This window comes from Phaenicophaeus curvirostris, chromosome 1, assembly GCF_032191515.1.
Source record: "Phaenicophaeus curvirostris isolate KB17595 chromosome 1, BPBGC_Pcur_1.0, whole genome shotgun sequence".
Classification (NCBI taxonomy): domain Eukaryota; kingdom Metazoa; phylum Chordata; class Aves; order Cuculiformes; family Cuculidae; genus Phaenicophaeus; species Phaenicophaeus curvirostris.
Window position 1 is genome coordinate 7,887,433 of NC_091392.1, and position 16,377 is coordinate 7,903,809.

At 44.6% G+C, this 16,377-nt stretch overlaps 1 protein-coding gene across 1 annotated transcript; it reads right to left on the bottom strand.

Annotated features, from left to right (window-relative positions):
- Positions 1-45: 45 nt before the first annotated feature.
- On the bottom strand, positions 46-14,479 carry DCLRE1C (DNA cross-link repair 1C). Its single transcript, XM_069872597.1, has 14 exons — positions 14,360-14,479; positions 14,183-14,234; positions 11,355-11,439; positions 9,520-9,579; positions 8,943-8,998; positions 8,204-8,305; positions 7,549-7,621; positions 7,249-7,389; positions 6,602-6,700; positions 5,402-5,538; positions 5,208-5,262; positions 4,141-4,229; positions 3,198-3,298; positions 46-2,403 (listed from the first exon to the last, which is right to left on the bottom strand). The coding sequence occupies exons 1-14, from the start codon at positions 14,466-14,468 to the stop codon at positions 1,436-1,438; spliced, it is 2,127 nt and encodes a 708-aa protein (XP_069728698.1). The 5' UTR covers positions 14,469-14,479; the 3' UTR covers positions 46-1,435.
- Between the last annotated feature and the right edge of the window lie 1,898 nt (positions 14,480-16,377).

Genomic DNA, 16,377 nt, shown 5'->3' on the forward strand with positions numbered 1-16,377 from the left:
TGTTTTACAGTTGAGGAAGTTAGCCAACACATCAGGAGTTCTGCTCGGTATGACTTTATTCACAGAGGTAGTTACAACAGCAGTTTCACTCACTTAGGCTTGCTGAAAGAAAAACATTGATAGGCCACATTTGGAGAGTATTTTAAGAAATCCCAGGAACGGAATGGTCAAGGTAACAATGGAAAAAGAAATGGACTTTGAATATCCTTAAAACCATACATCAGTGATAAGCCCCCAACCCCCGTTCCCACTAGCAGAATGCTGGCTGGTTTAGCACTCGCGCATCACTAAATATGGCAGAAAGGGGGAAGGCTGACATACTGAAGTCTGTTAGTTCTTTAAGACTTCGTGGATGGGAAAATACATGGGGTTTTAGATGATTTCTGCTGTTTAGTCATTTTTGCAGGCACTGCAGTTGAACAAAAACCTGAATTACATTTCCATTTTGGAAGCGAAGAATTTTGTCAAGAGTTCATTATGACCACACATGCATAGAAGCTATTGTCTTGATTAAAAATGTAAACATGTCTGAATTCAGTGACGTCAAGAGAATGTGGCAGAGGTGAAATTTGGGGTCTGGAGTAGAATTGCAACGTATCCAGGATAATTAGGCAACTTCTGTTGCTGTGACAGCCCCCAGAGCTGGCTCCTGCTGCTGGCTTTGGAACCTAGAGCCACAGGATTTAGTTTTGAGTTGTTCTGAAAAACACTTCATAACAAACCAAAACACAGAGGAACTGATACAAATTGTGTGCAACAAGCTAGATTTAAACCACAGATAATGGTATGCAGCACCTCATTCAAGAGTTACAGCTGGATGAGGCTTTGAGCAACCTGATCCAGTGGAAGGTGTCACTGGCCATGGCAAAGGTTTTGAACTGGATGATCTTTAAGATCCCTTCCAACTCAAACCATCCTGATTCTATGACAACACTTGCTCAGCATGAAGAGAAACTGCTTGAAAGAAACAGTGTTTTTTTAAAAAAACAGCTTTTGTGAAAAATTCTCTAGTCTGTTCTGCAGTTCTTTTTAGAATAACTGCAGTAAAAACTCCAGATTAAAGTCGAAGCAGAACTATTGCATTGTTTGCATAGCTGCTCCTGAGAGATGTTGTATCCTCCCCACAGTTAAAAATGTGGTACTTCTTTAAAACCTGAGATCATATGATATATCAAAGGTGAACTCGTAGAGCTCATAATCAAAAGAAACACTAAATGTCTACCTACAGTCCCTTCTAGGAATACATCCTTTTTCTATACTTCTTGGAAGGAACAACGAAGCTACGCAGGCTGCAGAGGTCTATTTGTGACAGTAAGATACTTCTGAAAACTGTGTCAATTCCAGATAGTAATTGGCACTAAATAGAAAAACAATTTGGAGTTTAATAAACAAAATTCTCTATTTACTATCATGAGGTAATTCATTATATCTGTCTTCAGGAGACTTGTTTCTCCTTGAGTATGTTTTCACCTGCTGCTAGCTTCTTATATAAACAGTGCAGTTTGTCTGGCCGAGACACTTCAGCATCAGGCATCAAGGGAATTTCAAAGTTGGATGAGCTCTGGGAGTCCCTCCTCAGTTCTAGATCAGGAGTCCTGGAGTTGTCACTTAGTTCCACCAGTGCATCTTGAATGTGAGCAGTGCCAGCTTCTGCATCTTTCTCGCAGTCTTTGCTTTTCAAGTCACAGACAGCATCAAAGGCACAAGCTGTGTGTTGACCCAGTGGCTTCTCCCTACTGGTGTCAGGTTGGCTGTCCTTGGCAGTCTCCTGCCAAATAGAAACAAGGGCTCTGCTCCCACCTTTGCTGAAGCAGCCGAAGTCCAAGGCATTTCTCTCCTGAGAGGTAATGAGTACGGTGTCCGTTTGGCTATCCCAGCCCTGACTCCCCTGCTCCGATATGTGTGTTGACTGAGAAGAATTTTGGGAGGAGATATGTGTTGAGTCGCTTACTCCATCTGAATCGCTGAAGAGTGACTGCGACCCACCAGCATCCACTGAAGGGAAGTTATCCTCATTTTCAGAGCTTTCTTCTAGGTTGTTACACTTAAAAAATGCATCCCAGCGAGGGACCTCAGCATCAGACTCCTGTTGGTCACCCGTTACTCCATTGCAATTTGATGGAGAAATGGTATCTCGCTCTTGGGAAAGGATTGGAACAACATTTTTTTCAGATTCTTCATCATCATCATCATCATCGTCATCATTTGATTCCTCACAGTCCATGAAGTCTACCTTGAGGGAGGTGTAAGTCTGGGGTACTTGGTAACTATTTATACTCTTACTTATGTTTCCTTCAGCATTTTCAGGTTGACCTGTGCTGGAGGGCCTGCTCTCTTCCCTCTGCAGTCTTGAAATCTTGGGCCTTACAGGAGTTAATTCTGTATCAAAGAGATCATCTTCATCTATCAAAAAAAGAACAGAAAAAAAACCCACTAAGAAAGGTTCAGTTTTCTGATAAAATTCTGTTGAGGCAAAGCTGTAATCAAAACTAATTTAGCATGAGAAGAAGAAAAAGTTCTTTAACCCCAATGAAGAGTCTGCAGGGACATTCCTGACAGTGTTTGCTTGGCCTACCAGCACCTTACAGGGAATGCTGCCAGTTGCCATCTTCATTTACACTGCCAGGGCTGCATCTGATCTGCTGCAGAGATGTTTATTCAGGCCTCTGATGTGTTTTACCAGGACTACACGCCCCCTACCTTGCATCTTTAGCACTTCAGAAATAGCCAAAGAGAATGCAGCAGGTCCAAAATTGTCTTCTTGTACCCAGGTGGCTTTCCAGAAACTATGTACAACGTCCATTTACCATCGGAAGTTAAACAAGATACAAGGTGCTAAAAAGCCAGCGGTGTGAGATAAGGAAAGGAGCAATTCCACTGAGATACCACTCTGTCATCTACAAGGCAGGAGGCAACACAAGTACTGTTAGAAATAGCTTTGCTAGGGATAGTCTAGGACTGTGGGATGGAACTCTTCCAGAATCTAACATTAAGTACATTCTAAGATGACAAAAAAGTACACTTTTACACAATTACTGCTCTCTCACCCTCCTGAAACTTGAGTTAATTTATATTTCTCCTTTCCAACAGTTGCTTTGCACAGAGACAAACTGTGGTGAACACCGTGGCTTCTGGCACCTCTGCTTAACCTCAGACTTTGTACATATAAGGCACAGTAGTACCAGCAGAACCTTTACCTGTGTCAGATAAGTCTCTCTTGTGGAGTCTCTTCAGTGTTCCTAAGGGCTTGTACCTGGGCTCCATGTTTCTCCTGTACGACCTGCATAATGGCTTTAATCTGAGGGGGAGGAGACAAGCAATCAATGTTTGGAACTCAGCAAATACTTTCAGGAGCAAAAGTAAATCTTGTAACTTTATCTAAGTACACTGCTGCATGCCTTTCACAGGCAGTGCAGCAAAAGCATTAAAACAAAGGCAGCGATAGCTAGGGAATCGTTCTTAATTTATTGGTGAGCTCAGGCAGCTTAAAGGTAGGAATCGTTCATTTCTGTATGTACACCTCAAAACGTGCACCATTTGGAAACCACTTTTTAGTCCCTTGATTAGAGAAGACAAGATGACAGGGCTCAAAATCTGACTGCAGTTGTATTCAATGACTGTAAAGTATCTCCTTTCTTATTAAGGAGGAAAAGAAAAAGTAACAAAGAAATGAGTACTCCTTTTGTTCAGACTGAGCAACATCACTGCCATCCTGTCCCATAAGAGCGCTTTCTAAGCTGCCAGCCCCTGCAGCAGCACAGCAGTACAGTCCTCTGTAGGTGTTCAAGTCCTCAGAGAAAGCCTTCTGAAAAGAAACTCCTGAGAAGTAGCAATGCCAAACAGAAATAGGTCATAGAGTGAAGGGAGATGAATGTGTATTCAGAGTCCACCCAAATAGAGTTTAACAGTAGAAAAGCCTCAATATATAGTTATAAGTGGTGTATAGAATACAAACTCAGACTCAGCACGTTAGTTCTTCATAAAGCAGAAGTTTGCAGGACTGAATATAGAAAAAAAAACCCTGAATTATCAGACAGGTAGAGCAAAAGGCAGTGGCTGCTAGAGAGGCTGGGATTCAGGAGTTGTCCCTACAAGAACAGAGATTAGATCACCTCCATTCAGCAGCCAGTTGTCACTTACATTTCCATAACTGTGTCTTCTGTCGCCCCCACTGGCAGTACATTGGGATACACGTTCACAGGACAGATATAGCTCAGGAAATCTTTAATCTAAATTGAAGAAAAGGAGCAGCAGTTTAACAACTTAAATGGACAAGTAGTTAATCATTTCATTTCGAGGCAGCACTGATCAAAGCACTCTACTCCAGCTGAGCTTTTATCAGTGCTGAGCACTGAAAACACTTGCAAGTTTGCAGATTACACCTCTAGCTATACAGAACAGGGAGACCCATCTGGTTTTGCATGTGGAGGTGAGAGTGTTACAATGCACCACCCCCTTTATTCTGCCAGCAAAGCTCCTATGTTCTGTCTCCTGTGCTAGTCTAGACTCCATTTAAAATCCTGCATGGCAGAGCAAATTAAAACTGAACCAGGATTTTAAAAAAGGACTGTCTTCCTAGGGCTCTGAATAATCTCCATTTTGTATGTGCAAGGCTTGTTGATAAGTTAATTGTTAGCCTTGATCCTGTCTCAGTTCAGGTTCTTATGGAAGAGAAGAATTTTAAGAGCTGGATCGAGTTCACAGAAACGAAGGTGCATGATTCTGGAGAGGATGCTGCCATGACCAATTTCGTCTTTAATGGAGAAAGAGGAGTAACACTGGCAGCTATGGTCTCAGAAAATCCTGTTTAAATGTGTGGGCAGGAAAAAGAAGGGAAACCCACCCAAAACTGAATCACAGCACATAAACAATGTATCGAAAACCAAAATTCCAAACTTTAAGCAGTGCATAGTTCCACAATAATCTAAAATAGAAAGGCAGACAAAACAACTGTAGCAGTCACCTGTACTTTGAGAAAAGAGAACAAAACAATAGGCTTGTAATCCTGCCCCACCTTAACATGCTCTCCTGCATCTATATTAAAACAAAATTCTCTGCCTCCAGAATCCAGAACTTCCTATCCCCTTATGTCTTATTACTGAAAAGATTTTTTTTATTGTGACAGGTCATATCATCCACTCCAAAATAATCAAAACTCCTTTAATATTTTTAAATCAATGTATACGCAGTGCTACATGTATACAAACCTCGCTGTATGAAGAGTGGAAAGAGAAACAGGCTCTGTATGTTCTCTCCCCAGTCCTGAAAAAAAGAGGAAGCACAAATATTAGGTAACCACTCTTCATCCCCAGTCAACAGACAAGCATAACCTACTCTTAAAAAGCCCGTTTTGAGATTCAGTTATGCAAGTGTCAGGCTTCTGCATGGCCCAAGTGCTCACCTCACTATTACGCTGGTTTTCTTGATCCTTTCTCCAAACCACATAGTGGAGGGTTTGATGGTGATTATGTGCAAGGGAGCTCCATTTCGGCAAGTCATCCCACAGGGCAGCCTGTTCCCTCGAATGCAGTCATCATCCTGTCAAGTGCAGCATCAAATTAAGCGTAATCCTAACCTTTCCCCTGCCCCCAGAAATTAAGCAACATAGTATCTAGCCAGACCAAGTTTTCATCTCCCCTCTAACTCCTTAGCAGCACTCTTTCTTGTGTGTTGCCACCATAGGGCAGCTGACAAAGTAAATCTATCACAGACCAACACTCAAGGTGCCAATTCTACTTGCATTCCCCCAAGTTGGAGCCTTCAGCTTGACAGCCATCCTGGAAAAGGAAGGCCATACACAAGCACGCAGTGCGTGGCTGCAGCAGGCATCATACGAGCTGCTTTTGATATATTTAAATCAGTAATACCTGACTGATCTCATCTTCTGCTTGTCTTACTTCAGCACAGGAAGGACATGGATCTCTTGGAGTGAGTCCAGAAGAGGGCCACAAAGATGATCAGAGGGCTGGAGCACCTGCCATATGAGGACAGGCTGAGAGTTGGGGTTGTTCAGCCTAAAGAAGAGAAGGCTCCAGGGAGACCTTATAGCAGCTTACAGGGTGCTACAGGAAAGCTGGGGAGAGCCTCTTTATCGGAGTGCAGTCACAGGAAAATGGGCAATGGTTTTAAGCAGAAAGAGGGGAGATTTAGGTTACATATTAGGAAGGTGTTTTTTCACAAGGGTAGTAGGGCACTGGCACAAATTGCGCAGAAAAGTCATGGATGCCCCATCTCTCAAGGTGCTCAAGGTGAGGTTGGATGAAGCTTTGAGCAACCTGATCTAGTGGAAGGTGTCCCTGCCCAAGGCAGGGGCATTGGAACTGGACAATGTTTAAGGTCCCTTCTGACCCAAAACATTCTATGACTATGATTCTGTGATTTAAAAATACAAGTTTTAAATACAATTAAAACATGTCTAGCATCAGCTAATATATTTTTTTGCCTTTTTTTCTTATTTATCCACCAACTGAAGTTCTCACTCTTCTTTAGGTTAAGCCAACATTTGACCCAAGTCTTCAGTAGCACAACAGGACCAGAACACAGCACCTATAACGAGCCCTTCACAGCAAAGTTAGCAGAGGCTTTGCAAAATGTTACACACCCAATGTCGACAGGCGTGAATCTGCGTGCATCTATCCGTAGTAACATGGTAGAGGATTTCTGGCATGTTTCTAAACATATCAAGTTTGTTCACATGCACCTAGAGAAAGGCAGATTTTACCCTTGATTAGAAAAATGTGTTTGCCAGACTGCAGCTGGAGCAGCTGTACAGCTGTGTTTCCATCCTCAATAAAGGCTGGTAGGCATTCAAACAATTACTACTCACTAGTAATGTCCAAGCAGAGAAGGGTTAGCCAAAAGCAACTTGGACATCTAGCACAAGCAGAACGTACCTCCTCTGCTGAAGAGGGATAAATATTCATCAAAGAAAGACAGAATATATCTGCTAACTACTAATGTAAAATGTCAATGAGAAGGCTTTTATCATTCACAAGATAAAAGGGAGAGAGGTAAACACCGATCTTGAGAAATGGGAATTAACTTCTCCCTGGAAAGCCCAGATGTTCCAGAATGAAATCAGCCAGTTAAATCATTCTGAGTACAGCTGTAACTTTGTAACTGCAGTTAATGAAGCCACGCACACCTTTCATGCACCATGCAGCCCTCTGAACAGCCATTTTCAGCTCAGTGATTGGCCACAACCATTACTGAGGATCTATTCTAAAGCAACAATTATTGAAATGTTACCTTGATTCCAAGTTCCTCACTGAGGTTTATGAACAAATATTCATATCCATAAGCAGCTTTGCAATTCAGCCACACAACATGATTGCGACTCAGGGAGGTCCATCTTCGCACCAACTCCAAGATCCCATTTAAACATTCCTCCTGGAAAATTTAGAAAATGTTGTGAATCATCTTGGAAGATACTTCTGCTGTGATGTGGTCACGCGAAATGGCATTGCCTTGCAAGATTTAGCTAACAAAGAGGTGGTTAAATAATTACTGTCTTCAGGACTTTTCCTCTCACAGCTTATATAGACTTACCCGGCTTGGTATATGATAAAATTTGGGATCACAGAAAGTGGTGTCCAAATACACACTCTGGATGTCTTTTACTCTGAAAGAGAAATGTCATATCAGAGTGAGCAGTGCATCACAATACTAAGACACACCACTGCCTCTCCTTTCAAAAGGAGGCAATTCTTCCTCTGAATTATTGTACAAAAAAACAAGTCAAAGGGGGCTTGTAACTGCAGTATTGCCTGACTGCAAATAGCACAGAAGCACAGAATCATAGAATGGGTTGGGTTGGAAGGAACCTTAAAGATAATCCAGTTCCAACCCTCTGCCATGGGGAGGGACACCTCCCACTGGACCAGGTTGCTCAAAGCCTCATCCAACCTCACCTTGAGCACCTCCAGGGATGGGGCAGCCACAACTTCTCTGGGCAACCCATGCCAGTGCCTCACCACCCTCACAGGAAAAAATTTCTTCCCAATATCTAATCTAAATCTCCCCTCTTTCCGCCTAGAATTGTTACCCCTCATTCTATTACTACACCCCCTGAGTGTATATATTTATTCCAGAATAAAACTGAGGGGGAAAAAAAAAAAAAAAAAAAGAGTACATTATTCCTGAAGTGCCCATGCCTGTGTGATCTTTTCTTCTTTCTAAATCCCATGAACAGCTGAAGCCTCACCTGGTCCCTGAATGCAAAAGTGCCATTCTGGCTGCTTCGCCTTTTGCAAGTCTGAAATCTCCCGTGTACAGCACAGTGCCATTTCCACCTTCAAACAAAAACCTGCGAGCAGAAACACTTCGGTCAAACTCAGCAATACAAAGTATTAAATGCCAAGTGTTGACTTGTTACCTTGTTTAGAGCAGTCTACATGACTAACATATGATGTAATAAAAATACTGGGCTTGGTTTGGTCCTGCAGTCACTTCAGATAAACCAAATAATTCAGCCTCGGTATGTGTGGAAAATAACCTGTGCCTGGGCTGGTGAGAGTCAAAGACAAAAGCCTCAGATTCTGTGAGGGTAGCCCAGCTGCCTGTTGCGGCCAAAGGAACCTATTAAGCATCTGTACCAGGAAGCTGGGCACCTTATTTTTAATGTCATACTTAAGAAACGGATGATTTATTGTTAATCACATTTTTGTACCTCATTTTTAAGTACAGCTGAAATCAAGAAAGTTATTAATTGTGGGCCTGGGAAAAAGTAATCAGCCCTCCCAAAGTAACAACTTGTCTGGACACATCCCAGACAGTACAATGGTTTTCCAACTTCGACCAAAGCTGGTGGACCACACCAGAATTATCTCCAAGTAAGAATTTTTAACTTCTATGTTTTTCTAGCTAGAAAAACAGAGTACTTAGCAAGAATTCTACAGGATAAATTCTACAGCAGAGACATTTAGAGTACCAAAAGGACGTACATGACTGATCCTGGACAGTGACCAGCTGGCAGAAGCGTCACCTCTATATCTTCCTTCTGGAAGAGATAGTTAGCATCATTTTCACACTGTAGTAAGTACTGCCAGTACTTTAATTGACATAGTGAAAGCAACAAATTACTCCCCACAGCCTCTTGCAGCATTGAACATTGCTTTTTAACAAAGATAAAGTCTCTTCCCATTACAAAAAGCCCTGAAGAGCAATGATGGAAACAGCCTAGAATACACTTTAATTGGACATGCTCTACCAGACCTCTAAGTCCTGCACTTAAAGCTTGTTAAAATAAACTGGGAAATAGAAGGTGAAAAAAATACCAGAGAAAGAGGTATGTTGAAGGTCACGAATACCACAGAAAGATGCTACCAAAGAAATGCTATGATAACAAGAACAAAGCCCGCAAGAAGAATTAGTATGGCTGCACATCTTGGATAGACAGGGAACATAAATTATAGAAATAGCTTGACCAGTCAGAATGTTACAAGTAAGATCTGTTTCCCATGCTTTTTAAACATTATTGCTGCCCATTAAAAACACATTAATCTTTTTTTTGTGACTTACCTCACCAGATGTTTCATCTACTAAAGAAATCTGAGTTGGAGTTTCAACTTCCAATGCAACCTGTAACAAAAATGAATAAATTTATTACAGGACTTACTGAACATTTTGTTTCATAAGCATAACTCAGAATACCTCCAGCAGAATTCTTCCCTCATCTTTGATAGTTCAGATGTTAAAGCCAGCAGCAGATTCAAAGAGCCTCTCATGCCCTATGTACAAATAAAAGGTCAGACTGGAAATCATAAAAACATTTGTCTGGAAGCTGACATTGTGATTACTTCTTTCAGTCTGGTGAATATCAAATCAGCTGTTAATTCATTGCCAGTCACGTTACAGCTAGAAAGCTTCTTTGTTGTAAGACAAAGCTTGTGAACAAGATATCCAACAGCTACTATCCAATTTAGGGCCTGTGCAGCTCATGCCATTACCAACGGTCACTCCTGGGAGCAGGAGCTGCAAGCATCAATGTATTTTTTTCATTATGTTGATACGTGTTAATTGTGCTTTGACTTAGACTGTTCCATGTGCACCTCTGGCACCTCTTCCCAGATTAAGATTTTGTCAAATAAGGATGTCAGAACCAGTACTGCCTACTTTCCTTTAACTGCTCATACAAACTCCTGATACCTTACAAGTATCTCCCTGCAAGGGACCTCTTCTAGGTTACACTCAAGGGATACTGGAAACAAATGAACAAAAGCTTAAAAACAAAAATTTAAAAAAACAACACTAACAAAAAAGCCAGCACAAACCCACCCCCTTTTATTTTTGCCAGTCCAAGAAGATTACAGGCTTACAAAATTTGTCACTTATGCACATTGTGCTGCTTCACACATCAAACTTGCCTAAGGGATATTTACAGGCTTTTTTAGAGCTCTGAATCACGTTCATGCTCTAAACCATTCAATCTTTCTGTTTCTTGGGGCTTCACATAGAGCTAGTTCTCCTCCTTCAGCTTCACAATTAAATTAGGACCTTGAACATAAAACTCCCCTACTTTTCTTTTTCCTCTTACTCAGATGTACCTCATAGATCCCACTAGTTTGAATTTCTTTGGATACGGAGCTTAAGATCCACACTTACAGCCTATTTAAGCGAACTTTGAGCAGTAACTACCCCAAAGGAAATAAGTTTCAGTTTGCCTGAAGTGCTTGACTTTCTACTTGACTGGAAAACTCTCTTTTGTTGGCCTGAGGGACATAGCAAAATCTTCACTAGATGATGATGTACGCATGTACAGTAAAATGTGAAAAGAAACATGTCAAATTTCCAAGCCCACATTCGCAAAGAGGAAGAAATAAGTAGCTAAAGTCATACCCATATATGACCACTAATCATTTGATCGCTGGCTCCAAAGAGTGGAAATCAAATAAACTTATAAAATTCTTTGGTGATTTTACATCACCAAAATATTTTCATGTTAGAGATGGTCTGTTTTCCAAAAAGGAAAACAATATAACTAAAAGATTATACATACTCCAAGCTATCTGAGACTTTAAATGAAGCAAAAGGGAAATGAAATAAGCACAGCAACAGAGAGACATGAGCAAGGTAAGGAAATGAAGAAGCAATACGAATGATAATGTACAGATGGAGGATACTTAAAGCTGAAGTTGAGAGAAAACAATAAATTTTGTAGAGGGGGAAAAAAAAAGATTAGAAAGTAAACAACAATAAACCACTCCCATATAGCAAGCAGCAAGGAAAGGCATACCCATGTAGGCAGTTAACACTGCATCAACACCAATGTTTAGACATTCTGGAGGAGGGGAAGCTGCTTCTTGACACAGATCACTGTTTGGAAAGTGGTAATTTACAAATAAACAAAAACTCACAATGTGATTCTCCCAAAACTTGTATTTCCAGCTTGTCAACAGCAGTTCCTTAGTTACCGGTGAGCAGTATAATTTAACTTTCAGGCTATGAGGAGACAAGAAGTATAGATGAGTGGGTTTTTTTAAAATACAGGCAAGGAACAACCTAATGATGTAGCACCTGGCACTTAGTACATCAAAACATGTGCTCAGACCCCTCTCTTGGCTGAAGAGACCTGCAGAGAAGCAAGTCTGCAGGAGTTGTTTTGCCCCAGTCTGAAGCAGAATCAAGGTGAGTTACTCCACCTCATTGAGCAGGATTTTCTTCAACACAGTAGACCCAAAGCATGTCAGTGTGTGTGTATTTTTGTGTAGAAATAAAGAAAGTGTCTGGTACACAGTGACATGTACAGCACAGGAAAGACTTGAAGTGGTCCAGAGGAGGCCACAAAGATGATCAGAGGGCTGAAGCACCTCCCACATGAGGACAGGCTGAGAGAGTTGGGGTTGTTCAGCCTAGAAAAGAGAAGGCTCTGGGGAGACCCAATAGGAGCCTTCCAGTACTTAATAGGAACCTGTGAGAAAGCTGGGGGGGGGTCTCTTTATCAGGGAGTGCAGGGATTGGACGAGGGGTAATGGTTTTAAGCTGAAAGAGAGGAGATTTAGATTAGATGTTAGGAAGACATTTCTTACTGTGATGGTGGTGAGGCACTGGCACAGGTTGCCCAGAGAAGTCATGGATGCCCCATCCTTGGAGGTGTTCAAGGTCAGGCTAAATGAGGCTTTGAGCAACCTGGTCCAGTGGGAGGTGTCCCTGCCCATGGCTGGGGGTTTGGAACTGGATGATCTTTTAAGGTTCCTTCTGACCCAAACCATTCAATGATTCTATGACCTTTGCTTTTTCTACACCCACCAAAGTCTCCTTCAGACATACATGGTTTCCCTGGAACAGGCATTTGGGCGCTTAGCATTCAGCAGAATATGGAATACTTCCTATAAAGCCTGGCCTTTGCACAGTGCACAAAAGGAGCTGATGAGCAAAGGGGAATTCTCTGCTCACATTCGAGGAGATGTAACATCTATTCTAACAAATTAAACTGTGCCTAGGAACTGAACCACAACCTCTCTGGGACCATTCCCATGTTGGACCATTTCCATGGCAGAAAAAGAAATAGGTGCTCCTTGCCCTTTTGTTATACACCTCCAAGAAGAGTCTAGCTCCACTTTCTCTACCCCCACTTGCACAGAGTGACACAGCATCATCTTCCCTTACAGATGAAGACACCTAGCTCCCAGCCGCTCCTGACACATCAGATGTTCCAGCACCTGACAAGCTTGGTGGTCCTGAGCCAAGACATCAGTGTTATTTTTTGACCAGGGGAGCCCAGGACTGGACTCAGTACTCCAGTCTCACAAATGTTGACTGGAGGGGAATAACTGTCTGCCTCAAACTGCTGGCGCCCTACTTGCACATACACCTCTGAGCACAGCTGCACTGCTTCTCAGCACAGGGACAGCCCTGTCTCCACACACTGACACACTCCCAGGGAACAAGAGAGCCAGGATCCTCAAAAAGTTCAGAAACCTCATGAGATTCAATAAAGCTAAGTGCACCTCAGTCGGGGCAATCCCCAGAACCAACACAGGCTAGGGGATGAATGCATCGAGAACAGCTCTGTCAGGAAGGACTTAGAGGTACTGCTGGAAGAAAAGCTGGGTATAACCTGGCAATGTGCACTCGCAGCCCAGAAAACCAACTGTATCCTGGGCTGCATCAAAAGAACCATGGCCAGGAGATCAAAGGCTGGGATTCTCCCCTCTACTCCACTCTGGTGAGAGCCCTCATGGAGTACTGCATCCTGCTTTGGAGTCCTCAGCACAGGAAAGACATGGACCTGTTGGAGCAGATCCAGAGGAGGCCACAAAGACGATCAGAGGACTAGAACAGCTCTCCTATGAGGACAGGCTGAGAGAGTTGGGATTGTTCGGCCTCTATAAGAGAACGCTCCAAGGAAACCTTATAGCAGCCTTCCGGTACTTAAAGGAGGGTACAGAAAAACTAGGGAGGGGCTCTTTATCAGGGCAACAGTTTTAAACTGAAAGAGGGTAAGTTTAGATTGGACATGGAAGAAATTTTTTATGACGGTAGTGAGACATGTTGCTCAGAGAAGCTGTGGATGCTCCATCTCTGGAGGTGTTCAAGGCTGGGTTGGTTGATGCTCTGAGCAACCTGATTCATTGGGGATTGGAACTGGATGGTCTTTAGCATACCTTCCAACCCAAACCATTCTATGCTTCTGTGACTCCACAAACCCTCACAGGTTATCACTCTCCCTTCCTCACCCTGTGCTTTGGACCAGCCACCTCCTGTTCAGGGCTCGCAGCAGCACACGCTACCATGGCAAGGGAAGGCAAGGCAAGGGGGGAACATGGAGGAGGATCCCTTCCTGTTCCCTCAGCCCTCAGGCCCCATCACCCTCTCAGGCCACACACTAGCCACGCCCTCATTTACCCTACCTAGTCATGCCCCGCCCCCTCACAGCAGACCACGCCCCTTTCCCCTCAGGCCACGCCCATATCCCCAGGCCTCATCTGCCAGCAGGCCCTGCTCCCTTCCCCAGACCACGCCCCCTTCCCATACACCACAACGCCCATCTCCATTCAGGCCTAGCCCCTTCTCATCAGGCCACGCCCACCCAGTGGACACGCCCACTCCAAGGCCACGCCCATCAGGCCACTACATCTCTCCCCTCAGGCCCCGGCGATCTCCATTCAGGTCACGCCCCCTTCCACACAGGCCACGCCCCCTCCCCTCAGGCCACGCCTCCCCGCCCCAGCCCCGCCCGTACCTGCCCTCCAGCCGCCTCCTGAGGGCGGGGGCGCGCAGCCCCCTCATGTGATCTGCGGAGAGAGGGCAGCGCGGCGGTCACTCAGGGGGGACAGTGATGTGGGGGGGGGGGGGGGGGGGGGGGGCGGGGGGGAAGGAGGGGACGGGCGGCTGTAGCGGGGACGCGCGCGGGGCTCACCCTTGTGGCAGTGCGACAGGAAGTAGGCGCGCGCGCGCAGGTTGTCGTGGTCGAAGCGGTCGATGGACACGGCCGGGTACTCGTGCACGCGGCCGCCGAACCGGCTCATGGCGCCCGGCAGCTGCGGCGGCGGCGGCGGCGCTTCCGCCTTCTCGTCCAATCGCGAGGCGGCTCCGCTTCCGGTTCAGCCAATCAGGAGCGCGGCGGGAAAGGCGCGGGGCGGTTGCCTAGCAACGCGGGGCGGTGGCGCTTCCGCCTTCTCGACCAATCGCGAGGCGGCTCCGCTTCCGGCTCAGCCAATCAGAAGCGCGGAGGGAGGGGCGCGGGGGCGGTTGGCTAGCAACGCGGGGCGGCCGTTGGCGCGGGGAGGCGGGAAGAGGCCGCCAGTCGCCTCCCTCACACCCAGGTGGGTCGTCTGAGGGACTGGAGAGCAGGGTGGGGTGACAGCGGGGACTCAAGCCTGGGATGAGACACCTCCCTGAACCACAGAGTCGGTACGGTTGGAAAAGACCTCCAAGATCATCCGGTCATCCAGCCCAGCACCGCTGTGCCCACCAAACTCGGTCCCAAAGTGTCACCTCGATGCCTCCAGGGAAGGAGGCTCCTCCGCTTCCCTGGTGTCACAGTTTGGCCTCATCCAGCTAAATTTTGGCAGCTAAAACTGATACAAGAAGTTGTTGCTATCACGAAAAGTGGAATATTTCGATTTAGGCTGAAGTACTGTTAGGGTTTGTGTAAGCAGTTGTGGGTTTTGAAAGTCTGACCCTCTAAAAGTGTGGGTTTTTTCTCTGGGAACATGTTTTCTTTTAGGTTCTTCTCAGACACTTCATTCTTTGAAGATGATAACACCTTGTGTGATGTAGAATCATGGAATTATAGAACAATTTGAGTTGGAAGAGACCTTATAAAATCATCTAATTCCAACCCCTTTGCCATGGGCAGGGACAATTCCCACAGACCAGGCTGACCAAGGCCCCATCCAGTCTGGCCTTGAACACCTCCAGGGATGGGGCAGCCACAGCTTCCCTGGTCAACCTGTGCCAGCATCTCACCATCCTCATCATGAAGAAATTCCTCCTTACATCTAGTCTAAATCTGTCCTTCTCCTTTTAAAGCCATTCCCCCTCGTCCCATCACTACATGCCTTCATATAAAGTCCCTCCCCATCTTTCTTTTTGGCCCCCTTCAGGTACTTGAAGGTCCCTGAACAGGTGTCTCTTCTTCTGTAATCACCTCTGTTTGGGGCTTTCTACCTCAAGTACAAGGTCGAGGAGAGCTGCAGTCAGCTCCAAAATAGCAACATTTTTGACTGCTGCAAAGTTTCATAACATTAGAATTAGACCTTGGAAAGTAATAGAACATGCATAAGATTTCTGGGAAAATTTATACATCTGCATGTAATTGGGAAATGTATTCTGTAACCAGCTCTTGTCTAGTTGCACATAATTGATGGAGATCACCTCCACGTGTTGCCCAGGCCTGATAAAGGATACTTGCTTTCTAAAAGTCCAAAACAAGTCTTAGAGAGTTTTATTTGCTGGTATTTCCAGTATCAAAACCATGCAGTTGAGCTGCTAAATCCCTTCCATCCCATCTGCACAGAAAGGGGAGAGGGAAATGAGAGTCAAAAAAAGACTTACAGGTTAGAAATTAAAACTACAGCTTTAATGAAATGATAATGATAATAATAATGAAAATAATTACAAAATAATAAAATATATACAAATATATGATATCATGTCCCCACCCTTTGATGATTCTACGTCTGTCTGCCCAGCACCCCTGCCCAGATCCCAAGCCTCCTATTGTTTCAGGGATCCCTTAATTGCTCACTAGTTCAGCTTGATGCTCGCTACCAGATGTGCATTCGTACGCTTGTCCCCCCTGTATTCCACGTTCACAAGTCACTTTAGGTGTACCAGCATGGACCCCCCTGCCTGCTTGATCACTGGCCTTGGACCTGTGGCTTCCTACTCACCGGCTAGTCCAGTAATTGACACCATGGGCTGGGGGTGCCC